The sequence below is a fragment of the Meleagris gallopavo genome, chromosome 12 (genome assembly GCF_905368555.1).
Source record: "Meleagris gallopavo chromosome 12, MGAL_WU_HG_1.1, whole genome shotgun sequence".
Lineage (NCBI taxonomy): Eukaryota > Metazoa > Chordata > Aves > Galliformes > Phasianidae > Meleagris > Meleagris gallopavo.
In genome coordinates this window covers 8679508-8706600 of record NC_139415.1, presented here as the reverse complement: position 1 = coordinate 8706600, position 27093 = coordinate 8679508, and the positions used below count along the sequence as shown (strand labels likewise).

Below are 27093 nucleotides of genomic sequence, written 5' to 3'. Positions count from 1 at the left end.
TAATCAAATGGGAAGCTTGTATTTAGCCAGTACAAGGTGATTATGTAGAAATACCTTTCAGTACGGGAAAATATATTGATCTCTTCTGTTTTGAAAAACGTGGACAGTGTAAATGTAAAAAAGTGAACACATTTTCAAATGAGGGTGTGCCTTCTCTTAAAAGTGGTGATATAGTGTACTACTGAAGTTTTATAGCAAATACACTTCCAAAGAACTTCAGGAAACAAGAGACTTTCTCAAAATAAATATCAACACTAAGAAAATGACCTCAGAACCAAGAGTGCTTCCTCGAAGAACCCAGAGCTGCAGGCTGATATCTGCAGGGAAAGTGCTGAGGTCTCCCATGGACTCACAGAGGACGCTTAGGTGCAGTTCCACACATAGGCAAAGAGGAGAAACAGAAGAAACAGTAGTAAGATTTCACTTAGGATAAGATCTCTATGTCTTGATGATTGTTTAAGAAAAATAAAAGAACCTTCTTCCGTAGAACACCCTTTTGCTTATTAACCACCTTTTTAGTTAATTCTATAAAAATGCTAAATGTTAAAATTAACCAGCAAAAAGTTCTTTTGTTGCAATAATAACAGCTGGGGAGAGGGAACTGGAGAGGGGAAACTAAGCATTAAAAAAAAAAAAAAAAAAAAACCATACTAAATCTCTTCCTTCACAGGGCAAACAGACATACAAAAGCATTAAGACTTTTCTGGTTTGTCCATTATCAACTATACACACACAGGCATGAATGTTCAACAACAGTAAGCATAACTGAAGATGAAAAGTCTTTTCCTTTCTCTGTGTTATTTCTGAGGCATGTGTCTGTATCTCTTTCAAGTCAAATTATCAAACCAACAATGAAAAAAAAATAAGGTATTTACAGAGTTTATGATCTTATTTCAAGTGGACCAATGCCTTTTTTTTTCTTAATGTATCAAACAACATGTTAAATCTTGTCCCTTAGTTTGTTGGTATTAGTAATTTAGGAGGCAGACTGATGGACAAAAAACTGAAAATGAATCTTTTCTGTTTTAATTGCTTACCCTTTGAAGCAGGAGATTCAACTGTTGGTGAATATTCGAATTGTGAATAAAATATTGGAACTCCAGGACCTGCTTTTGTTCTCCTGTCTTCCTGTGGGCTTTCATAGCACAGTCTTCATCTTCTTCACCCTACTTGTGAATGTTTGCTGAACGGCCCAGCTTTCCACACCACTCATGGAGTTTGTTTTGCCACAGTATGAGAAGTTGAGCAACAATAAAGCAGAAAGATTTTTCTGTTCAGTGCCAGAAGTTACTTCAGTATCTCAAATCTCTCTCACTCCCACTTTCTGCAAATAATTATATTCAACTTCTGTAATAATTTGTTCCCTTCCAGACAGGGTGTAAGGCCTAGTCACAAAGAAGCTTAAGGTATTTTCTTACACAGATAATCTCCCTCTAACCACCTTTTAGCAGTTGGTTCCCCCCTCCTTCCTGCTTGCAGTATACTGATACCTCAGTATCAGTTCCTCAGAGCTTCCCAGAACAACAGCTGTAGCTTCGAGGACTCAGAAAGACAACGCTGCATTGCCTCATTTTTGTGCCGAGGCCTTGGAAATCTTTCAGTCTAGGCTTTGTGTACCCAGTTCTAATTTTCGGATGCGACTACACAGTTGCAGAACTACTTAGGACATTTAATTGCTGCATCTACAGGTAAAATGTGTATTCTCATGTACAGGTAGGTATTTAGCAAGGGGACGACATTATACAAGACCATGTCAAGAGCTTGTATTTAGAGCAGTGACAGTAGTACTCACAAAATCAGGTGTTTGCAAGCGGTGTAGTTACTGACCCCCTAACTATCTTCAGACTGTAAAATCTATAAACATATTCTCAGTTAATGACTGTGCTGGTAGATGTCCTGTGGAGCGAGAAATTGCAGATGCTTTAAAAAGAAAAAGAGGAACCTGGAATTATCATTTCATTAGTAGTTTCTTTCCAAGGACATGTATAACCACTTACTTTAAATATTGTGGTAGCAGAAAGGTCATTTATAGAAACAATGATTTTCTAGGCTTCAGAAAAACTAACAGTAAAACATTTTATCATAGTTCCACTTCTCAAGTTGTGACATTTTTCTTTGTAGATTTGCCAGTTCTCAAGCTGGGAGACATAATATTCTCTGATGAAATCCCACAATGCTTTCCCTTAGAAACAACCATCCAGAATTCCACAAGTCTGAAGAGCCACGTGTTAAGATTCTTTAGCAGGCCCAACTGTTTGACAGCTGGAGGAGCAAATTTTTTCAGAGCTCTCGCTCAAAAAAGTTAAAACTAAATCTTTTCCGTACTGCAAGCAACACAAGGTTTGAGGGAAATGTTAGCACAAGAAAAAGTTTAAAGGTCTGTAAATCAGATAGAAATTAACATGAGATAGATTAAAAATTTCTACAGTCTGAGTATCTGCTTTTTCTATTTATGTTGCTGTTCCCTTCCTGTCTTTAGCAGTGACTATACTTTCACTAAATTCAGCCTTTTTTCTTCAGATTTTCATTGTTCCTTCCCAGAAAGATCAGAAGTAAACATGTGAGATTGAGAGATCTTGTAGACTTCTCTAGTTCCAGTGGTTTTCCTACACCGTTACCTTACAGTGACCAGCAACAGGCATTAATCTTGGAAACCTATAGAAATACTCACCTAGATAGCCTTTAAAATGACTGACCTCAAAAGTGAGGGGTAGGACTCAGTAATTTAGAAATTATAGTGAGAAAAGCAAGAGGCAGGTTAAACTGACAAAGTGATTTTATAGCATCTGGCACTGACTGCTGAGAACAGGCACGTTCCTGCTTAATTCAACTATAAAATGTTGGTCTGCTGTATTAAAATCAGTGGAAATTTTCCTTTAAGAAAAGAAGCCTCCTACTGTGACTTTTATTTACTTTAAAAGTAAAAAAGCTTGTTAGTAGATTTATGGAAGAAAGGGATTTCTGTGCTTGTATGTGGGACTTCAATACAGCAGATCATCTGCAGCAATTATGGGGCTTAGAGTATTCTAGTGCACAGGAACAGGTGAAAGGTTGGCAGACATAGTGTTTATTCTGCCAAAAACAAGTGCTGCACGCTATCACTGCACTATAAATTATTCTTACATTGTTTATACTGTAGTTTGTCTATGAGATACTATGAGATACTGTGTTTATCTATGAGATACAACATATACCCAGGACAAATCTTCATTTTGCAGTATTGTAACAAGCATTATTTTAAAACCCAGAGAAATGCAGAAATGGGATCCTTTTGGAAAAGCGACATTTGATGTTCTTTTTAAAGGGGGTGGAATGGTGACAGCAGGATGAACTTCCATTAAAGTTCAGCACAATTTTTTTAAGTGAAAGAACACACAGACTTGAATTTTTGGAGTAAGTTTTCTTACCGTTTCTTTTTACCAGGATTTAAACCTGGGAAAATTTAAGGCGTGCTTTTCTATTTCATTTTGAAATCAGTTCTGTCTCATTGCTTCTGCCTCTGGAACTTTGTAACAACAACAACAACAACAGATTTAAAATCCGAGAAGAGTAGAATTGTTCCTGTTTTAAGTAGGCTTTCACTGATATTCAGGAGCATTACATGACAGAAACATCTTGGGCTCTGCTTTCTTTTTTTGGCAGGAAAGTCTAACATGGAAATCAGCAATGTGGTCACTGCAGACAAACAGAATTTTCCTCCATTTCCCAAAACGCTGGAGAGAAGATTAAAAATATGCATATCTTCTCATCGTGGAGAATTTTTTTCCCTGACAGTAGAATGAACATTTCTAGTATAATACCATCAGCATCTGATATTTGACATTATTTATCAATGCATGTTATACTCTGCTGTCCAATAAATGCAAAAGCCCAGAACTCTAAAGCAAGAAGACAGTATTCCTGTATTGCACACTTAGTGCATAGAGCAGTCAAACCTCAATACATTCACATCTGCTTGCAGAAGGACGTAACCATCCCCAACTGTAAATTCTTCAGATATTGGCATTGTCTGCTCAAATTCCTTTTCCCTCCTGATAATCGTTCCTAATCTGGAAGCCAGAGTAACTCCTAGGAGTTGATTTGTACTTCTTGATTATCCTGCTGTTGCTACCAAGTTGATGAGGAGTGAACTCTCTACATAGCAACATAAGCTCCATCACTTGTTTAAATTGAGATTTTTACATTTTTCAAAACATAATTCTAATAATGATTTAGTTGACTTTTTTAATGATTTAGTTGCTTGCTTGTTTGTTTCTTAATAAATTATAATTTGTATTTCTTTTAAAAATCGTTTCAGGCATATGGTTCTGGTTGTGACATTGTTATTCTGGCAAATGACTTTGAATGTGTACAAATTATTCCTGGTGCTAAACATGGAAACATTCAGGTCAGTTGTGTGGAGTGCTCCCAGCGACAAGGCAGGGTAAGGATTGGGTTTTTTTTATTTTTCGTTTTTATATAGGCCTAAAGAAAAAGGATACTCAAACAATTCAACACAAAACATTAATGTTTTTACTGAGTTAATTAAATGACAAAGATTTTTACTGATCTGTGATTTTCAGCACCATTCAGGGGATTGTTTTAGTACAGTTCATTTTTGAAAAATTTAGGTTGTGGTGCAGGGAGAAGGCAGGAGTTATGTGGTAACAATGGATTTTATACCTTTCCAACATGTGCAGTAACAAACCTCTCAAAATGTGGAAAGATATATTAATTGCAGTATAGCAATGGTATTAAATTTCCTGCTTCTATGATCCAATAGTTTTCTGTTTGCATATAGCAAAACATGGCAGGGATAAATAATATATGAAACATAAATAAATTAAAGGTTCTTTGTTTTTTTTTCAGAAAAGCTCAGGCACGTTTACAGTGTTTCAAAGTGCTGCAATATGAGCTGTCATAACTGTGTGGCCCTTGACTGGCTATGTGGCTTTATTTTCAGTCCCCACACAATGCTAAACAGACAGTCTAGATTGCCATGAAAAAAAATGAAACCTTTCTATGAAGTATTGTAGAGCACTGAACACAAATTTTGCTTATCAGTTGTATTTGCCTACCACTGTTACCAATTCAGGCAAATTATAGCTGTAGAGGGCCCTGCACTTCAGCCATGCAGGCCCAGTGGGAAGAGATATTCCATCTTGCACAGGTGGCTTCTGCAAGAGCACTGTGAACCTCTGCAGGGTTCTGCATTTGGGACTCTGAACTTAAAGTCCATTCTTTTTTGGTTTGGTGTTTATTTTAATTTTCTCCCCATCATGTGAAGAGGAAGTAAGATTTCATAAGAAATGTGGTGAAACTTTTATTTCATTTCTGCGTCGAAGAGAATGGGAGGAACTTTAAACAGTTGTTCTTTTAAAAATCTTTTATGCAAGAAAACAGTTAAATGATTGTCAAAAGTACTTACGAGCATTTGAGTATTGGGGTATTACTAGATAAATTCCTAAAAAAGGCCATTGTGTACATGGAAGGTTTCTGTAAAACAAGTAGGTGAAGGAAATTGAGTGGTAGAAAAACTTCAGTTTTTCCATTACTATTTATCTTCTCTGACAATGTATTTAACTATTCAAAATGGAATCCAATTTCTTCCCCTTTTCTAGTAATTATTATTTAGTGGTACAAAATGGAACATGGGGTCACACTGAGATCCAGACACTAATAATTAATTCATTAGTTAGTTGTAAAGTAGGGAAAATGAGCAGAAGTAGTAAGATATCAGCTTTCCCTTATGCATTAACAGTAGTTGCCTTAGAAGTATGTATTAGATCTGATTGACTGTGTTCATCCCACTGAATAAAATATCTTCCATACTTACAGTTAAAATCTTGAAGATGGGCTAGTTCAAAGGAATGCATTTCTGATCTTCCTATAGAAAGTATTTGTATAATACTCTGAATAACATTTGTATTCATTTTACTTGTTGAATATCTGTACATTGAAGTAGTACTGTGGAAATTCTTTAGATTTTTTCAAAGATTGTAGAGCAGTTAGGCTTCTCTCCTAACATTATATCTTGAATCTTTGGGGTTTTTTTCCAGATTGCAGCATCGTATGGAAACGCTGTTTGCATTTTTGAACCACTTGGTATAAATTCTCATAAAAGAAATAGTGTAAGTATATATTTCATGATTGTAATTCATTTTAGGTTCTGAAGGAAAAGTATGTCTGTCACTTATTAAACTGGCACACAAAAGACTACTGGATACACATTTCACAACATCCATAGTAATGGATAATAATAATAAAAGATAAAATAATAATGGATGAGAAGGATCTTCCATTGTACAAACAGAACTGGGGATTGCAATTTTCTCAAGTTCACAGCAAGATTTGATGCAAGAGTGACATAGCAGTCAGCTCATATTTCTTTAAATTGACATGCCAGGTCTGTAATAAGAAATAGGACTTGGACTTGTGTATCCAAGCTAGTTTAAACAGCACAGTCATGGCCAAACGTCATGTTAATTGTATTCACAAGTGGGTTTTGTGATCTATTGCATCTGTACTGCCATTCCTTATTTTGTTACAAATGTGTGATGTAACTAGCTTATAGCAATCTACAGATTCATTTGTGTGTGATGTGACTCTGTGATGTGTTTAATTTTTATAAAACAGTTGAAATTATTCAAGCTAGATTCCACAGTCTGCCACTGGGTCCTGACTTCATTTGTAACAACTTAGTGAGAAATAAATACAAACACCATTGCTGTTGATGTTAAAATTAATTTTTACGCTTTTTTGAACTGCAGCAGCTAAAGTGTCAGTGGCTTAAAACGGGGCAGTTTTTTCTCAGTTCCATGACTTACAACCTAGCCTGGGATCCTCAAGGTAATGTGAGATTTGTGATGCATTTGTTTAATGTTTGTAGTTAGAAAACTTGTACATAAATTATTTTTATTGAAATGAAGTGGGAGCATGAATACAAACATTTTAGATGATCCATTCTTGGCAGCTTAGCATCAGATAAAATGCGTTTGTGAAGATGCTATGCCAAGTATTTGAGTGCTTTATGTAAGATCTTAGTTTGGGAATCACAGTGTTAAGTTGATAACTGCCTTAAATTACCACTAATAATCATTTAAATATATTGTTGACTTATAATAAAACTCTACCAAGAGAGAGATATTGATAAGATATCTGACAGTGTGCATTATCTAAGATATTAATGGCTGTTCAGTACCTTCAAAGGTAATTCTTAAAAACTGTCATTCAAAGTCATCTTAAAAACATCAAAATACTAACAGTTTTTCTTGAAAGGCATTATAAATTCAAAATATTTTGATAAAAACAGATGTTAATATGATTGAATACCCTTTCATATTTAAAACGGACTTTATAAAGTTGAATGTTCAACCTGTTTTTAATTATTTTCATCAAAATATGATGACAGACATTAAACATCATTATGCATGTATCAGTTTGGTTTCACGTCTTTAATGTTACTCATATTCAGGTAACAGGCTGCTGACAGCAACTGACTATTTGCAACTGTGGGCTCCACCATCTAGTGACATTCTAGAAGAAGATGAAGATGATCCTGATAATCAGATGAAAGATGATAAAGTTCTCCCAGTCCTGAATGACTGGAAATGTGTCTGGCAGTGCAAGTGAGTGAGATAGTTCTCATTTTAAGAAGGATTGCAATGCCAACTCATATATCAAACCCTATCTTCTCTCCAAAAATATATTTTAAAATAATCTTTTAAATAAGCTTAAACTATCATAAAATTCAAACAATGGAAGTTACTCCAAAAAAAAAAAAAAACTCATTTTTTCAGGTGATCTTCAGTCACCCAGTACATATCAAAGGCTTAACTATAGCCCTGGCAATACGTATAAATTGTCCCTGTCTTCTCATCCTTTGAAAGTAGTGCTGAGATATTGGATGTGACAGAGGAGCAGCAGCAAGCAGACATGCAATGCTGATCAAGATGAGAGCTGTTTGATGCCTTCCTATCATTTGTCTTGGCCTCTGGGAGTAGAAAAGCAAGTGGAACAAACTTCACTTCCATGATCTCATTAGATCTAGCCTAGGCTTACCATACTTAAAACAATTGATTTTTTAATGTGCTGTTTTTCTCTAAAGAAAACTATATGAAAATACTAAATACTATGTTTTTCTTGTAGCAAATACTTCTTACGCTTCTGCCATATGCTTAAAACAACAACTATAAAATCCAAATATAGTTTAATTAAATAACGACATTAACATTGAATTAACTAAATATACATGGAGTAATACTGTAGAATAAACAGACTTTACTTACATTTTAAAACTTTGCTCTTGTGTTCTTTAGGACTGCAGTATCAGTACATTTGATGGCATGGTCTCCTGATGGTGAATACTTTGCAACAGCTGGGAAGGTAAGAACAACAAAAACAACAACAAACAAAATAAGCTCTTCAGTTGTGTTCCTTTTTTTTGACAGAAGAAAATAAGTAATATAGAATGGTCCTATAGCCATGTATTCTACTGTAGTCTGAGCTAAGTAATCATCTTCTGTATAATGCTCTGTTTTCATGTAATTCCATGAATTTCAACAACAAGAAATTTGATTTAGCTGTTTACTGTTACTGAATACTTCAGAATTGTCCTGAAAATACAGTGACAGTGATACAGACTCAGTTGTATTTTAGATAAAGTACACTTAGATGAACTTTCAGATGTGCGTAAACAATTTTTTCATCCTTTATTTGAAATAATTAGGATAAATATTAGATCATGATGAAAAACATACGCATTTAAGCAGGTGTAATGTGCATATCAGTGTACAAACAAAGATTTTCTGTTTACAGTGAAGTCTGTGTTTGGTTATCAGTTCTTAACTTCTAATTCCATTTGTCATATTTTTTGTCAAATTGTTATTCAAACTAAGTTTTCAACTAATAATTCTCTTTAATGTTACCCTCTCATTTGAGTTTTGAGAGTCTGGATAGTTGGGCATTTATTGCTTGTGCTAATGTTGGTCAAATTATATGGGAATTTTAGAAATCTTTATCTTCTTAGACTTATTAAAGAGGACAATGGAATCACAAGCTGTCATTACTTTATGACTAAAAATCTAATAACGACAACTTAAAAATATTACATCTAAAGTCATTCTAGTTACTTTTGTTTTGCTCCATGCTTCTGTTTTCCATGAATTTAGTTTTGTACAGTTAAGAATTTGGCTAAGCATGTGAGGCAGATGGTTCCAGTGATTATTTCCTGTTTGTAGGACAGATTCATCTTAGTTCCTTCACAATTTCATCATAATTTTTAACAGCGCTGTCTCTCAAACTTTCTTGTAGAGTCTGGTCAGATACTGCCTTTTACATGTTTGACAGGAAATACATAAGAGCTCCCAGAGATTTGTAATTTATTTGTTTATTGTGTATCTACACTTCATCTCCAGTGCTGAAATCCAAGGATGTATTGCACAAGTGTATACAGTGTATCGTGGTCATCCTAGTAATGTTGCCTTAGTTCACATCAGTGTAGTCATACTCCAGTCCCACTTATCAGCATTTGGAGTATTGCTGCAACAGCAATTCACTTTTGTTTCAGTGAACTACATCAGTAGTACCCATTCAAATAGGAAAGGTAGCACATGTTCTGCTAGTGGAGGGAAGGGTTGTATTGTGCAGCCACTCGTCATTCATGTGCCCATGCTCAGCAGATACAGTGCTTCCCACTGTATGTACAGTGCTTTTCCATCCTGTGCATGGGAACCCCCAGGGACTTAAAGCAGAAATTTTCCTAAGGGAGAAATTGACTGGTAATGAGTTTAATATTGTGCTGGGAGTGGCAGCCTGTTTCTGGCTTTCATTTTGCAGAGGAATGGTTGTGGGATTTAAGCACACATATGTAATATGCAAAAAATGCAAAGAGAACCAAGAGGAATGTAGGGGGACAAATGGACTGGAAGAAAAATTACTTCTGGGAGTGGTGTGTTCCTAGCAGAATATTTATTCAGTCCTGCAACTCATTCCAGGATTACTATCAGTGAAATTTCTGGTCCCAGGAACGGGTTGTCTGCAAAACTGCAAATAGTTCCGGGGCATAGATTGAGTATTCATGAAAGGTACTGAACAGCAGTCTCGTACCATTTTAGTATTTTCTTTTTCTGACTTTTTTCACTTATAGCTAGCTAATCCCATGTTATTTTGCTGCTTTACCTAGGATGATTGCCTCTTAAAGGTTTGGTATCCTATAACTGGTTGGAAGTCATCTCTTCTGCCCCAAGAGAACGAAGAGAAGAAGAAATGCTCAGGGGTTGTCAACTTCTCATTTGCCTATTTAGCTCATCCTCGAGCAGTAACAGGATTTTCATGGCGTAATATTAGCAAGTACATGCCCAGGTTTGAAAGATTTAATTTTTAAGACAACCAACAAACCAGCAAGCAAATATTTGACCAAATTGTTGTGGTTTTTTGTATTGTTTTGTTTTTTAACACACTGCTTAAAGTTTGGCCATGAGAACATAGTTCAATTTCACTGCTTATACTTTGAAGAAATTGAACATATCCAGCATATATGAAGACACCCATTCCTTATTACAACAATTATAGTCACGTTAATAGGAGAGACTTATTCTAAAATATGGTCTGAGCTTTTCAAGTTCTGCCAGACATTGTGACATCAGAAATAAAATTTTTTCTTTAAACAGTTAGCAGTAAGATTTTTTCTGAACCTTGTTGTATATGCTGCTGTTTAATTCATTGTTTGATTCACTTTTCAGGATTTAGTAAAAATGTATGCATTCTTCACATTATCCAACAAAACAATAACTTTGAAAGTTCCATAATTGCAGTTTTATAGTAACTGTTGCATTTATCAAATAATAACCACTCCATGTACACATGCACTTTTGCTAATAAGTTATGAGTTTATCTGTCAGCATGTTGAAAATCACTACCTTTGTAATATTTAACCCTTTAGTTTAGAGGGAGAGGTAGAAATTTGGATGAAGTAATGATGACTGCTAAATACTCATATATGTTCTCCTGATCTTTGTTTTGTCTTTATTCACAATTTAACTATATTGGGTAATACTTTTGATATGTTTTTCTTTAGGGGCTTAGTCTGCAATGTGTTACTCACATCATGTCTTGATGGCATCTGTCGACTGTGGGCAGAGACACTGTTACCAGAAGATACTCTTCTGGGTGAGCAGATATGTGAAACTAGCACTTCCAGCATTAGCAGCACCATTTCTCAATCTGGAAAGCACAAAGACAGAATACAGCATGCACTTGAGGTACAATATTTGTGAATTTTGTATTTCAGCATTGTTAAAACTTGTAAACATTTTCTAGAAAATTTAAACTATGCACATCTAAGATGGTGTATTATTTAGTTCTTATAAGCGTAGCAGAATAGTCTGAATTATTTATAGAAGTATATTATTAATCATTGAAGAAATAAGAGGTTTGTAGTTCTGCACCTAAATTACACGTTCTTAAATTTCAGTCTACTTTTTCCATAGCTAACTAAAAGTGTTGAGGAGAAACCATGACTAACATGGAATAGTAAGATGGTTTCGTTTTGACTGGGTCTGAAAGTCTGTAGTTAAAAAAAAACAGTAGAAGCAGTAAGCACACTTTACTTTAGACATCTGAGTAGATAATTGCATTTCCAGAATTATAAAAATTTTAGGCTCTAAGTTTCAGTGGCAGTCATATGCAGTTTATATGTTTATAGGAATGTTATATTATGTTTATAGGAAAAGAAAACCTGTCAGTGTGAAAACAAAACCAAACAAAAACACCACTCATTTGTAGAACATAACGATCAGGTGAAGTTCTTAATTCTTATATATCATGACTGACAATACACAGAGAGGGTGGAACCAACTATGTTTCAGGCTACTGAATAAGCTGCACTCTCCACGTACTCTCACTAATTTTTAGTTGCATAAAAATAATTCATTATAAAATTGCTTTACAACTATTTCTGCTTTTAGACTGTAATAATCTTTTTCATGAATGTTACACAAAATAGTTGGAATTTTTTTTTGTCTTTGAAGCAGATAATGTAAGGACCTTTCAAGAGACTGCTAAAAGAACTTTGTCTTCAGTCAGAACTCATACGCATGAGCTTTATTAATCTCCTCTGAAACGAAGTAATCTTTTTGAAATTAGTCTTCACTTCCTAGGGAGAAGGAAATTTTAAAACTTTAGGTTTTACATAAATATTTATATCTTAATTTTTTTAGTGTTTCTTAAATTGTTTTTTCTAACTGTACCAGACAATTCACCACTTGAAAAATATGAGAAAAGGACAAAGGAGGTCTTCCGTTCTTGTTACCCACACAGATGTATTGCCAGATCAGCAGGGTACTCATGAAGTTCAGCGTCACATTTCACATCATGCAAATGCACTTGGTCACTTCCACATAGCCGCAAGCATCAACCCTAATACAGGTAAAATGCAACCATTTATCAAATTGTTAATAATAGATTTGAACAAAATGGAAAAAATAAACAGAGGGGTCTGAGGTCCATGTTCTTTGTTATGTGTCTTTGAATACAAGGTATTCATAGGAAGAATATTATCTCATAACTCTTTTATTTGGCCTAGAATTTTGTAAACAAATTGGTCTGAATATTTTAATTACTTATTAATTTTTTCCCAAAAAATCAGACTGACAGAATAGTTGTGGTTGAAAGAGACCTCTGGAGATAATCTTGTCCCTCTGCTTAAGCAGGGACACCTACAGCCAGTTGCCCAAAACTTTCAGCATTCTTAAAATCCAAATTAAATTTATTTTTGCATATCAGATGGTAAAAGAAACTTCACAACCTAAATTTCAAGTCTGCTTCATGCTTGATTGTTGGGTTTAGGGAGGCAACAGTATATGAAAAATGAAGTACTTTAACTACAGAATATACAGAATGAAGAAAAGTTGTACAATACTTTTTTTAGGATAAAACCACTTTGTTTTTTGTAGAAGAAAAAGATTAAAGGTACTACTTTACCTAAAGTCAGTAGGTGAAGTGACAACACTGCAATTTATGAAACTGCAATTAGACCTAGTAAATACCAGTTACTATTCTCATCACAATTTGTTACTTCATTAATGTTAAACTGTATTTTTATTGTTTTTAATTCATATGTAGGAACTTGATATGAATCTTACTTTTCCTAAACTTATAGGCACAAATTATTTTCTATCAAGAATGAATTAAATGTTCAATCAAGAAATCTCTGTATTGTATAAGTATATATACATTTATGTAGATTTAAGATACAGCTTTTTGACTTATTTACAACTATCCACAGATATTCCATCCGTTTTGGCTGGAACAGCTTTTAATACAGATGAAGGCAATGGAGGTTTCGTGGTTCATTGGTTGAATAATAAGGAATTTAATTTTACATCATCTATTGAAGTATTTATGCAGCATCTAAGAAAACTTTCTGAACAACAACTACAAGAAGATTTTGATGATGTTGAGGTTGAAGAGCAAGAAGAAATAGAAGAAAAAGAGAGAGGTTTGCGCATGAAATTAGACCATGGTTAGTAGTCTTGAGATCTATAGCACAAGAATAATTTTGAAACACATTTATTTAGTGCAGTAATTGATGCAAATATTTAGCACAAGAATCAGAAGTTATATTTTGTTATTAACCTAAAGTAAATAAATATAGCTACAATTTTGCCTCCTCAAATATTTAGGTGGCATGAAAAACTTAATGAAATATCCCCTATTGGAAGGCAATAATGATTGATGCAGTGAAAAAAAGGGTTGCTTTGTTTTTCATATCTGTTTTGGAAATGCTTCATAGTTAGGAAATAAAGTCTAAGACTTGTTCTTGATTTACCATACAGTCTGGTTGTCAGTAATGAAGAACGATTTGATGGCAGGCTTAAGGAGGGTTGGACATTGTTCCACTTGAATGAAACTGCACTCTGTCCAGTGTAAGCATTGCAACTTAAACCTTACAGCATCCAGCGATCCCAGTTGTAGCTGTTCACAAAGGACCAGAGGGACATACTGTGAAATTAATTTTGGAAAACATGTTCTGCTGAAAAGACTTCACATTGCTGATTAAAGATTACAAACCCTATTTATTTAAAATTCCAAAAATTTATTTTCCCTTGTCTCCTCAAAGTTAAGAATAAATAATTATCTAACAACATGGACTAATAAAAACTTTTCTGCCTAAACAAGTAAGAGTTAATACTGAGGGTAAACTAATAATGAAATATTGTCATTTATAATTCTTGGGTTCTTAAAATCTAGGTTAATGCAATTTATTTTGTCATAATTCTGACTGTACATGCTACTTCATCAGTGATCATATACCACATAGTTCATGATAACCTTTTAAACAGAAATAAATATACTAAATGTGAAACCAGCATTAATACTAAATATCTGATTTTATGTAATTGAACAGAATAATCGTAATAATCGTAGACAGGATAAGATTCTAAGTATCTCAGTTTTGATGACTGTATTCATTATTACTAATTAGGAGCAATAAATGGAGCAGACAGATATTTTTACCCTCAGTTTGCATGAATGTTCTTATGAGGTAGTGCTGTCAACAGATTTTAAAATGTTTTCTTGTTTGGAATAGAAACAATGGTGGGAAAATATTTGAAATGGATAAAACACATTTCTGTTGCAGACTTGTCTATAGATAGAGAATCAGAGACAGGGACTGGTACAGGCTCTTCAGAACATGAAGATGGAGAACGAGAGGGAAGCCCCAAAACATCTCTACGAGGAAGCCTGCGGATGCCTCTTCCAACAGTTCTGTTAGATCGGAAAATTGAGTTGCTGCTGACTGAATGGAACAGAAATCCTGATATGCTTTTTACCATTCATCCTGTCGATGGTACCTTTCTGCTATGGCATGTGAAGTATTTAGATGAATACACTCCAGGCATCTTTCGCCAAGTTCAGGTGTTGTATATTTGAAATTGGTTTATTACGATCCAATGAAGTCATTGTGTTCCTGCTATTTAAATCTGGTCATCAGAATGAATTTACTTATAAGCATTTTGTGTGACATCTAACATGTATTTAGACTTGCACTGAGTTGTTATATTCTAATTTTTTTTCTTTTTTCCAGGTTTCATTTTCTTCTAGGATTCCTGTTGCATTTCCATCAGGAGACGCTAGTTCCCTTAGCAAAAATATTATGATGTATGCTTGTCCTGTCTTATTAAAAGATACCAGTAATGCTGTACATCAGAAGACAATGGACTTTTCAGATAAAACTCTAGAGAATAGAGGACCAGGCTTTACCCAGAGCAGTACAAACGTGAATATAATTTCTCCCATAGTAATGATGATTTCCAAGCATATAGATGGCTCTCTAAATCAGTGGGCAGTTACTTTTGCTGATAAATCAGCTTTCACTACTGTGCTAACTGTATCACATAAATTTAGGTACTGTGGGCACCGTTTTCATCTTAATGATCTAGCTTGCCATTCTGTTTTACCATTACTGTTAACATCTTCTCATCATAATGCTCTATTAACTCCGGAATCAGACAGTTCTCACGGCTCTGGCAGAATAAGCAGAGTAATGGATCCGAGTAAACATCTGAAAGGTTCTTCTCGGCAACAACTTAAAAATGCAGCAACTCGTACATTTCATGACCCAAATGCAATCTACAGTGAGCTGATTCTGTGGCGTGTAGACCCAATAGGACCTTTGTCATACACTGGAGGAGTGTCTGAGTTGGCCCGAATCAACTCTCTTCATACTTCTGCTTTCTCCAATGTAGCCTGGCTTCCCACACTTATTCCTAGCTATTGCCTTGGTAAGTACTCTTAGCATGATCTCATGTAAAATTAACACTGGTAGCCTTAGAATTTATTTTTAAAAATAAATTACTGTTATATTTGGAGTTTTGTACTTCTCAGCAGTTTCCTTGTATGTGCCAATGGGCATTCTTACTCCATTTGAGGCTAAGCTACTTCAAAATAGCATAGTTTGTGTGGGCTAAGAGTTTGTAGTTACTATGGATCAGCTGATAGGCAGCAACTTCTTTGTTAGAGTTAATAATCACTCTCATAACAAGGTGATCCCATTGCTCAGTATGTAGGCAACTTTAAATCAACTACACTTACTTTACAAAACTGCAAACACTATTTTTTCAAAGATCAGGATGTACAACATCAGATGCAATGCCCTGGAGGAAGTTTTTGTATAAAATTTTGATGTTCTCTGTTACATTTAAGAAAATTGTTGCTAGAAATGTTAATCTACTCTGCCACTTAGATACTTATTTTTAATTATAAAGATGCTGTTGTAATAGTGGTTCTCTTTGTGGACAGTACTAAAAAATGTAAATTGTGAATGTAACATTATTCAAGTTTAAACTAATAATGCTAGGAGACTTTATTACAGTAAGGCCAGACTGACCTTTGCAATTCTTAAATGGGTGTCAAAGGCACTGAACAACCTCAAAAATACTAACTATGCTTAATAAATGCATACTTTTCTTTGATTTAAAAAGAAAAAAAAGCCTTTAATCACACAGTAAATTTTTTTGCTGTCTGAGTCCTGCAAAGCTGCTATTCTGAACAGTTTACCTTAGACTACTTTAAATCATCTCCAATAACCTGGGGAAGCTAGAGTTCCAAGCACCTCCTCAGAGGTTCTCTTTGACAGTGAAAAAAACATACTCACTTTAAGGAATGGCAGTATTCTGCTAGGCAAACTATGAACAATATTTATATACAAAAGTGAATCTTACTTGAATTATTCAACTTTTATGAGGAATCTTAGTTAAATAAATGAGCAGAAACTTACTTTGAAGTCTTAATATTGGTGTTTTAATCCACATAATTTCTTGGGTTTGTTTCACTTCAATATTTTATAACAGTTATTGTTAAAAACATTCAGATATTGTGAAGTGGAATATAAATGACTACCTGAGGCTATTTGATGCCCATTTTTTTCCTTAGCTCTACAATTTCTTTTTTTCTACTAGGTACATACTGCAACTCTGCTAGCGCTTGTTTTGTTGCATCTGATGGCAAAAACCTGAGGCTCTACCAAGCTGTTGTAGATGCAAGAAAGCTTCTGGATGAGCTATCTGACCCAGAATCATCTGTAAGTTTTATGTAGCAATGGCTTGAAATGTTAAAAATAAAAGTAATTAAGGTAACTTTTTTTTCCCCTCCAATGGTTTGTCTTCATTTATTTGTGCGCATCAGGTTTCGTGCTGTTGCACATATAAGGTCATAATTTTTAGTTTGTATAATTACATATGTATTGTAAATGTCTATAAACATTAGCAGACAGCAATTTTATACATTACTACTAAAAATGACTAACAGGGAAATTTTAGCAAGGGAGGGAAGAAAAAATGGGATTTCTTTCTTTGTCTTCTCAGAAGAGGGAAGTCAGGAGAGCTAGGCAGGTGAAGAAGGAAGAGCAAGACTTACATGCACACACTTAATGTTGATATAGAAGGGAATCAGGGCAAGTTATTGTTAATGGCAGTATTGACTCATATTTTTTGTTCTTTTATCTTTCTTTCCTATGACTTCAAGCAAAGTAAAAACTGCCCTTCTAATTGTTACTGAATAAACAAGCACATTTTTCCTGTTTCCATTTTTCTGTTATTTTATAAGCCATTTTTCTGTTATTTTATAAGCTATCCTGTAAAAATATCGGCTGTCAGTATTCTGATCAGTCTGACCAACCTGTTGGAGGAGCAATGAATGTGAATGCTCCAGCAATAACCTAGAGTGCGTTCAGTTTATATATAGCCTGAACTGATTCTTTTTTTATTTCAGTGTTGTGACAAAACCTGAAGCCCTAAACAAAAGTGCAACAGTATATTTGAGTTCTTTGTGGTACAGATATTGAGTTATGTTATTATGAAAGGATAAATCTGAAAATAAACAACATTTTCTTTCCATATAAATTGGTATGTTATCCCCGTGAACAGTTTCAACTTAAAGAAGTGTAAATGTTCTGAAAAGCACATTATCCATAACTGCCAAAATGAAAACAGGAAGAAGCCTAAGAAGCCTATTAACTATTCATGGCAAGAACAAAAAAAAAACTGATCATTTTGTTGTAAATGGTTGCAATTTCCTTTGTCTGAAGGAAAAATCTACTAATTCATCTCATTTTGCTTTGTTTCAGAAACTTATCGGGGAAGTGTTTAACATTGTGAGCCAACAATCTACTGCTCGGCCTGGATGCATTATTGAACTTGATGCAATAACTAACAAAGTAAATAAATAATTAATTCTTTAGGATATCACATAAAAGTGTTTAATAGCTTTGTACACTAATTAACCTAATCTATTGAAAAGACACAAAAGAAATGACATTTCTCTATGATGATAATGATAGTGATGAATTTCCATGAATGTTGAGATACCTTTCGGGATCTTTCAGAACACTTTCAGGAGACAACTTTTATCTGCTTGGATCTCAAAGTCCATTGCCATAGAGTGTAACAATATTTTCTAAGCATGAATCTTGTTTAAAATAAACTTGACCGAAAGCTGGTTTATCCCCATCAAGATTTAAAGAAAAAAAATAACAGTCACCTTCAGAAACTCAGCATAACATAATGACAAACAATAGCAACATCGAAAGATAAAAACTAGAGCTTAAGTCTTCTAAAATGTAGGAATCGTAACTTTAAATGACAAAGAGTTTACTCATAAAAGTGCTGGTTTCTTTAGGTAGTAGCCTGTGACTTTTTTTTTTTTTTTTTTTTAATCATGTTTTACCTAGGCATATAGGTATATTTGACAAATGTAAATAAGCATTTATCTGTTCTTCAATATTTCTTTCTCTCTTCTTCTGTGTCTTTTAACTATTAATCACATGGGACCTTCACTTCAGGCGTACAAAATATTTTTTCTAAAATTTTTGTCAATTTTTTAATGAAATGATATGTGGAATACAGGAAATGGCTGTAAACCGTCATTATGATATAAGAAACAGTTTTTCTCAAGACCTCTGTTGAAAGACAATATCAAGACATCCTGATTACCTTTAATGTTTTCTATTTCTCTTAGCTCCTTAGCTTCTAACCTCTCTTATCACATGAGCAGTATAAAGCTTAACTAGCATTCTTGGATCTTATCAACACCTACAGAAATAGGATAATTAGGTTTTTATTTGTCACTTTTCCTATTTTTTTAAAAATGAATGTAGACATCAGTACATCTATTCAAGAGAAAGGTGAGGCTGGAACTAGGAAGAACTTTAGAATTGAAAAGGCAGCAACAAGCTCTGGAGAGAGAGGTCCTCTTCTATGAAAAGACACTAATCCAGTTTTCTTAGAGAGCATCCTGATCACAGTGGTGGCTGTAGACTTTCCCATAATACAAATGTTGTGTAACCTCTCACTACCTCCTTTGTTCCTAGCCTCCTTTGTTCCTTTGTTGTAATGGTATATGATGAAACTCTAAGAAACACACCATTTATATTGAGTCACTTAGCTCTTGCTAATTTCATCTAGTAGGATTTTAAAAATACCTGTATGGAGGAAGATGCCATTCCATAGTTCTCTGGAAAAGGAAGATATTCAGGAATGTGAAAATTTTGCTGTCATTGTCTTTGGGAGACACATTTTCTTTGTCTGCAGGAAATTATTTCAGTCCCAGCAGCCTCCCTTGTAGAGAGATCGAGGTACTGCAAGGAAATAACTTACTGTCAAGGAACAACAGCTATTGAGATATGAGAGGAGGAGTATCTGAGGTTCCTTCCCTTTTTTAGATTTCTTAATTCATTGCAGTCATCTTCCCACTGAAGAGGAGTAGTACAAGTCTAAGATATTTTACTGTGGTCATTTCATCATCTAAAGAAATAAAAATCATCTTTAAATAGTTGTAGAAAAAATGTTATTACAGAATTAGTCTAGCATGGTATATCTCAGTAAAACTGTTTGAATATACAAACAATGGGTTCTAAAACATGCTGGTTTCAATGTACAGACGAAAATGTTTTTCTAGTAGAAAGTGGTTTTCATCATTATAAAGTGATCCCTCCTTAACAATAGTCAGATTATACAAAATAAGTATTTTAGTACAAAATGTTGTTAAACCATTCTGAAAACATTACTACTGCTCAATATTTCAGTGTGGCTCAAATACTCAATTGCTTCATGTCTTTCAAGAAGACTTCATTTTGGGATACAAACCACAAAAGGAAGATGTGGAAGAGAAGGAAACAGAGATATTTTTCCAGCCATCACAAGGTATAGCATAAAAATAAGTACTACGAAGTAGGTACCAAAACTGTTCTTGAACAGTACTAAAATTTAGCAGGCACATCCTAGATACAATTTAAGGAGAATCTGTTGAATTCAGTGAAATGTGTGACTGACGGTGCTTATATAAATCACTGCCTACATGGTAACAGTATTAAGTAAAATTATTCTATTTGCTTAGAGTTTTAACTTGTATGACAAGGTCCATTTTTCAAAATGCTGTATCTTTTAAAATGCATAGAAAGTAGAACAGAAGTATATTTCCTGAATTAATATGTAGTTACAAGTGATAAGATGAACGTATCTATCTTCATAGTTAATCCTATAGAAAGTAACTAGGAATTTAGTACTAGATTTAAAACAAAAAAAGGTAGAATGCAGGCTTGTAGGGAAAAGAGCTTTTACAGTATAGCAGAGTAGTTCAAACTGACTGAGAAGGCAAATGCATTTAATTAATCAAAAGTATTCAGGCTGGCTGTAAGTTAGTTTCTCCATTTTACTAATTCTTCTATAAATCTGAGCAAACAAAATATTTATTTAAATGTTATTACTAATACTGACCGTTTTGTAATCTGTTTCAAGGAGAAAAAAAAAAATTGTATCAGTTTTTTTTTATCAATTGTTGAATGTAAACTTCATGACAGTTGATCAATGTTTTTAAATTACAGGATATCGTCCACCGCCTTTTTCAGAGAAGTTCTACTTGGTAGTAATTGAAAAAGATAGCACTGGCTGTTCTGTTCTTCAGATGTGGCATCTTCATCTCAAATCTGTGCAAGCCTGTTTAGGTGAGTATTTTCTTATAGGTGGATGTTAATTTTAAATATCATGACGTATCACGAATTTGAATCTTGTCGTTTTAGAAGCAGTAGGAGTAAGGTTCCATGCAAACATTGGTTGTGTTCTATACTACTGACAATATAAAATTATGTTGAAATGATAAGTAATGTATCATTGAATTCTTAATTTTAAATTGTCAGTATTTCAGAATGCTATGGATGTCTTATAATGAGCAGTCATAACATAAAATTATTTGCAATAAAACTAAAGCAGCCAACACATATAATTATTTTCTGCATAACTGAAGCACAACTAAGAAAAATGTGTGATTGTAATATATTCATCCTTTGTCCTAACATATAAACAGGTTTTTTTTAACTGTTTTCAATGACTTTTTTTTTTTCAATATAGCAAAACCAACTGAAACTACTTTATCGGAGAATAAGCTTAGCATACCTGAGCAGAAGACTGTAGATTCTTCTCCAGATTTATCACCTGGCGTGAGTCCTATTCCACGATCTTCATCAATTGCTAATCTTCAGACTGCTAGTAAACTCATTCTGAGCTCCAGACTTGTGTATAGCCAACCATTGGATCTTCCTGTTGGTGTAGAAGTAATAAGAGCAACTCCTTCAGCAGGTACATTTTTTTTCTATCTAATTGATCTACTGATTTACCACCTGGTTTATAGGATAGTAACCCTAACCCTATCACTCTCTTGATTGAACGATAAAGGAAACTTAGAACTAAAAAGACTCTCTCACCTCTGTATCCATGTCTCTCAAATCCAAAATGTCTTACGTCTCATCATCTCTTTTTTAAATGTATCAAGTCCCCCAAAGCAAAGCTGCTTGTAAAACTTATTGCTCTAATGCTTGGAGATTTAACTCCTAGACTTAGTTTATTAATGAACAATTTATACCCACTTCATCCCCTGTCAGCATTAATCTGATGAGTATGTAGTGGGGGTTTTTTTGTGTTTTTCTTTTTAAACTTTGTGTACTTACCCCCTTTATTTCTGTCTCTCTTTTCTTCTTTTCAAGATATTTTTAAGTACTATTGTGCTCCCCTTAGGTTTCATTTCTGAATGCTACACAAGCCTAATCTTAATGTCCTTCAACTCATCTTATTAAAGATTTGTATTCCTCTCATTATTCTAGCAATCATTTTTTAAATTAGTTGAGCTAAATTTTATCTTCTTTGAGTAGTGCTGCAACTGACAGATGATTAGTAATGCCCAAGCCACTGACACTGTCACTGATCTTAAAACATTTGTTTTTATCTAACTCCAAATTACAAAAATAACACCAGATCGAAAAGTGCTTTGTTGTGACAGTGTTGTGGCTGTCTTTTATAGTCATTTGACTTTTTGTTACTATTAGCAATTATCTGTTCTAATTTCAGGTCACTTGAGCTCTTCATCAATATACCCAGTCTGCCTTGCACCTTATTTGATAGTAACATCATGTTCAGACAACAGAGTGCGGTTCTGGAGGTGTACTGTAGAGACAGATCTAAACAGCAAAAATGAAGAAAGGGAAACATATCATTGGAGAAAATGGCCTTTAATGAATGATGAAGGAGAAGACAACAGCAGTACTGTCACCATAGTAGGAAGACCAGTTGCTGTTAGTTGTTCTTACACAGGACGTCTTGCAGTAGCTTACAAACAGCCTGTACAGCATAATGGTTACGTTTCAAAAGAATTTTCCATGCATGTTTGTATACTTGAGTGCGAGTCTACAGGAGGATCAGAATGGGTTTTGGAACAGACAATTCATCTAGATGACTTAGTTAAAGTTGGAAGTGTGCTTGATTCAAGGGTCAGTGTAGATAGTAATTTGTTTGTTTACAGTAAATCAGACGCATGTCTGAATAAAGACAAATACCTGGTGCCCAATATCAAGCATTTGGTCCATTTGGATTGGGTATCAAAAGAAGATGGTTCACATATATTGACAGTTGGAGTTGGTGCCAATATTTTCATGTATGGGAGACTTTCAGGAATTGTAACAGATCAAGCAAGCAGCAAAGAGGGTGTAGCTGTTATTACTTTACCGCTAGGTGGTAGCATAAAACAAGGTATAAAGTCAAAGTGGGTTTTGCTTAGATCAATTGATTTGGTATCATCTGTAGATGGCACTCCTTCACTGCCTGTTTCTCTCTCCTGGGTGAGAGATGGTATACTGGTGGTGGGCATGGACTGTGAAATGCATGTTTACGCACAGTGGAAACACACTGTCAAGTTTGGTGATGGTGAAAGTGATGTTTTTACTTCTGAAGATTTGGCAACTCAGGATCCGCTCAAAACAAGCTTGATAGCAAAGAAGACTAGTATAATTGATGGGGCAGGTATTGTGGATGACGTTTTTGGCACTCCAACTGTAATTCAAGACGGCGGCCTTTTTGAAGCTGCTCATGTTCTTTCACCTACTCTCCCTCAGTATCATCCAACTCAGCTGTTGGAACTTATGGATCTGGGTAAAGTTCGCCGAGCCAAAGCCATTCTATCACATTTAGTTAAATGTATTGCAGGAGAAGTTGCAATAGTAAAAGACACAGAAGCTGGAGAAGGCAGTGGTCCTAAACGCCATCTTTCTCGCACCATTAGTGTAAGTGGCAGTACTGCAAAGGATACCATCACAGCTGGAAAAGATGGTACTCGAGACTACACAGAGATAGACTCTATTCCTCCACTGCCACTTTATGCACTTCTTGCTGCAGATCAAGATGCAACGTATGTTTCTGAAGAAACTTCTAAAATACCCCAGGGCTCTGAAGAAGATGCTAAAAAAAAAACAGAGGACCAGTACTCAGATCTGTTTCAGATTCAGCCTGTTACAACTGATGACTTCATTGATTTTGAGCCTGAAAAGAGGGAGAGTAAATCTAAAGTTATTAATCTCTCACAGTATGGTCCAACTTACTTTGGCCGAGAACACGCCAGCGTCCTTTCAAGCCACCTGATGCACTCAAGTCTGCCAGGCCTCACTCGACTAGAGCAGATGTTCCTTGTAGCTTTGGCAGACACTGTGGCCACAACAAGCACTGAACTAGATGAGAACAGAGATAAGAATTACTCAGGTTAGTAACTGGCATATTATTGAATTGACATTCATGGTCTTCCCAGCTAAGGCAAAGTTAGTCTTTGAGTATTTGGGGATTACAAAGCTGAAATCTAGTATCAGTTATTCAGATTTGATATCGCAAAGAAAGGAATACTTAAATACAAATCTCTATTTTTCATGCACAATGCTTTGTCTCATACAGCAAATTTAGAAAGATACATTCGTTAGATACTGCATACTATAAGTCATATGCATGCCTTTAAATCATATACATGTCCTGTGTAGTCACTGCCATATTCAAAAGTCAGTGCTTTACATTTTACAGGAAGAGATACCTTAGATGAATGTGGCTTACGATATCTGTTGGCTATGCGCTTGCACACCTGCCTTCTGACATCACTCCCACCACTATATCGAGTTCAGCTTCTTCACCAAGGTAATTTTTAGAATGTGGTATTACTTTCATTTGATCCAGCTGAGCTGACAGGATAACAGCTATTCTTTGAAGGCCCTTAATTTGCAAAGTGCATGCTCCCCTGCATGCACTGCATGTAGAGAAAATATAGAGCTCTAAAATAGAAGACAGACTCTGTGCTATTCCATTTGAGCACGAACAATTTCTCCAAACAGATGACGTACTGACTGATTATATGTTGCTTTGTTTATGTTGGAGGAATGAAAGTACTGCTTTACGGAAGCATGCTTTCTATTTCCCCTATAAGATAATTTTATCATTTTCATCACAGGTGTTTTTTTTCCTTCTGAGTAAGTGTTGTGAAATACACAACAGGAAAGAAAAGCAGTTACCACCTCAACAGTGTACAGAAAGTTTTCCAGCCCAGAATGAGTCTGCCTCTGAGATAATGTTTTTCCTGCCGTTTTACACCATATAAAACTGTAGTATATATATGATTGGGGTGCTGGAAAAGAATAGAAGCATTGAAGAGAGGACATACACTGGGAGATGTTTTGACTTCACCTTGAACACCTCTACTTCCTGTCAACAAACATCCCTCTCTACCAACACTCTGCAGAGGTTCCATTTTGCATCTCTGATGTATTCCATTTGTTTATTAATGAGTACTAATCTTCTGGATTTTATTATGTTACTGTTTAGGCCTATCTACTTGTCATTTTGCATGGGCTTTTCATTCTGAGGCTGAGGAGGAGCTGATCAACATGATCCCTGCTATCCAGAAGGGAGACCCACAGTGGTCTGAATTAAGAGCTATGGGTATAGGTTGGTGGGTCAGGAATATCAACACACTCCGAAGATGCATTGAGAAGGTATTCTAAATTATAATTATATGCTGTTAGTTATGCCTTAACAAAAAAGGTAACTTGTGCAGATTCTCTTGTAGTCTAGCCCAGCTGGAAGGCTAACTACTTTTTTTTTAATATAGCCAGCTTCCAAATAGCAGTACTGTCAGATGATGTTGGCAGTTCTGGCTTATAAATCAGTAGTGTTCATGCAATATGTTTGAGCTAGGAAAAAGCCATTTTTGAAGCATTTAATCTTTTCCCCTATATTTTATATGTTTAACATTGCATTACTCTATTTTGTGAAGAATCATTTCTCTTTAGATATGTGGCAGCACATATCAATAGATTAAACAAGGAATTATATTTTGAGTTCAGATGTGGGTCTTATTTAAGAAATAACTATTTCTTAATTCTTAAATTCTTATTTCTTAATTCTTAATTTCTTAAAGACTATTAGTAAAAAAATCTATAAAACTTAATCTTGTAAATTCAGTTGTTTTTAGATTATGGCATACTAGAGAACTACAAGTGAGCTCAGATTTGACTCTTGAAGAGTCAGAAGTACTGTTTTAAAGAAATGCAAACCTATATGATACAAACACAAAGTAGCGTCAGATCTCATTTTCAAGCAATTTTTATGGGAGCTCTAATAATAGATAACATGCAGTATTTGTTTCAGATATTATTTTATAATGTTTTCTGTAGGTACCAATGAGATTTAAATTCTTACTTTAATAAAAATTTCAGCTTTCTTACCAAGTTTGATGGATTTGGTTTATTATTACTCCTTGCTTTGAATTACAACAAATAATGTAGCCTCTCAGACGTTTGTGGAACAGAAATATTTGATAGTTTACTGAATTTCTAAGTCATGTGTTGTAAAACTAAATTTTTAAAAAGCTGCAGGATATTTGTTGAAACTTAATTACATTGCTCATCCAAATCTGACGCGATTCCATCTCTTGAGTCCTACACAGAAAAACACCCAAAATGGTCACTAAAGAAATATTTGTATTAGCTTGCAAATTTGTAAATAATTGATCATGAGAAGAACTTCACCTAATACTATGAGCTACTGTAACACTTTTGAGAAAAAATATTTTTATTTGCGCAGTTGTAATATCCTGCTGGGGAAGGGCATTAATATGTGCAGTATGCTGTTTTTCTCTGAACCATAGGAACATTAACAGTGTAATGAACTGTTGTCCCCTGTCAATAAATTAATTTCTGCAAGTCATTCAGTAAGAAATTACTGTTGCTTTATATAAATAACGCAGTCACCCAGAGCATCCTCCCAGCAGAGAACATATGTTCTTAAGCTAAAAGCAAGGCTTTATATTTTCAGTAGTAATAGTAGGTTTTGCTTACTACAGGTTGCAAAAGCTTCATTCCAGAGGAACAACGATGCCTTAGATGCTGCACTTTTTTACCTTGCTATGAAGAAAAAGGCAGTGGTGTGGGGGCTATTTAGGTGAGTTCTGACTGTAAGTTTGATTAAATTATATTTGAACCAGGAATGCAAAACAGAACTCATTCAGGATTAGAGTTTAATTGGTGCTATTCAAGTGATTGTATCCTAAGGCTATGTAATAAAAACTTGTGTACCTTGCATTTCTTTATGCAGGTCTCAGCATGATGAAAAGATGACTGCTTTCTTCAGCCACAACTTCAGTGAAGACAGATGGCGAAAAGCTGCTTTAAAAAATGCTTTTGCTCTGTTGGGAAAACAACGCTTTGAACAATCAGCTGCATTCTTCTTGCTAGCAGGTTCACTGAAAGATGCTATAGAG

General features: G+C 34.7%; 1 protein-coding gene and 1 long non-coding RNA gene across 6 annotated transcripts in view; one reads left to right on the top strand and one right to left on the bottom strand.

Moving 5' to 3' along the window:
- On the bottom strand, positions 1–27018 carry LOC146543551 (uncharacterized). The gene is made up of 7 exons (XR_014885753.1): positions 26909–27018; positions 23900–24025; positions 21429–23759; positions 13808–19615; positions 11084–12396; positions 8268–8356; positions 1–5475 (listed from the first exon to the last, which is right to left on the bottom strand). It is a non-coding gene; the product is annotated as an uncharacterized LOC146543551 (long non-coding RNA).
- DMXL2 (Dmx like 2) overlaps positions 1–27093 on the top strand; it is a 51640-nt gene that overhangs the window by 2656 nt on the left and 21891 nt on the right. For 4 of the 5 annotated variants that reach the window (XM_085233553.1, XM_085233552.1, XM_085233550.1 and 1 more), the window contains exons 2-22: positions 4298–4423; positions 6039–6110; positions 6750–6828; positions 7454–7607; positions 8298–8364; positions 10163–10341; positions 11057–11240; positions 12231–12405; positions 13265–13501; positions 14621–14898; positions 15068–15764; positions 16941–17062; positions 18107–18196; positions 20063–20180; positions 20861–20980; positions 21384–21611; positions 22377–24056; positions 24366–24476; positions 25158–25327; positions 26677–26774; positions 26928–27093. In XM_085233553.1, coding sequence (XP_085089679.1) covers positions 4298–4423; positions 6039–6110; positions 6750–6828; positions 7454–7607; positions 8298–8364; positions 10163–10341; positions 11057–11240; positions 12231–12405; positions 13265–13501; positions 14621–14898; positions 15068–15764; positions 16941–17062; positions 18107–18196; positions 20063–20180; positions 20861–20980; positions 21384–21611; positions 22377–24056; positions 24366–24476; positions 25158–25327; positions 26677–26774; positions 26928–27093 — 5151 coding nt within the window. Of the gene's footprint in view, positions 1–4297; positions 4424–6038; positions 6111–6749; positions 6829–7453; positions 7608–8297; positions 8365–10162; positions 10342–11056; positions 11241–12230; positions 12406–13264; positions 13502–14620; positions 14899–15067; positions 15765–16940; positions 17063–18106; positions 18197–20062; positions 20181–20860; positions 20981–21383; positions 21612–22376; positions 24057–24365; positions 24477–25157; positions 25328–26676; positions 26775–26927 lie in introns of those variants that run through there. The other variant, XM_085233554.1, reaches the window with a different exon arrangement.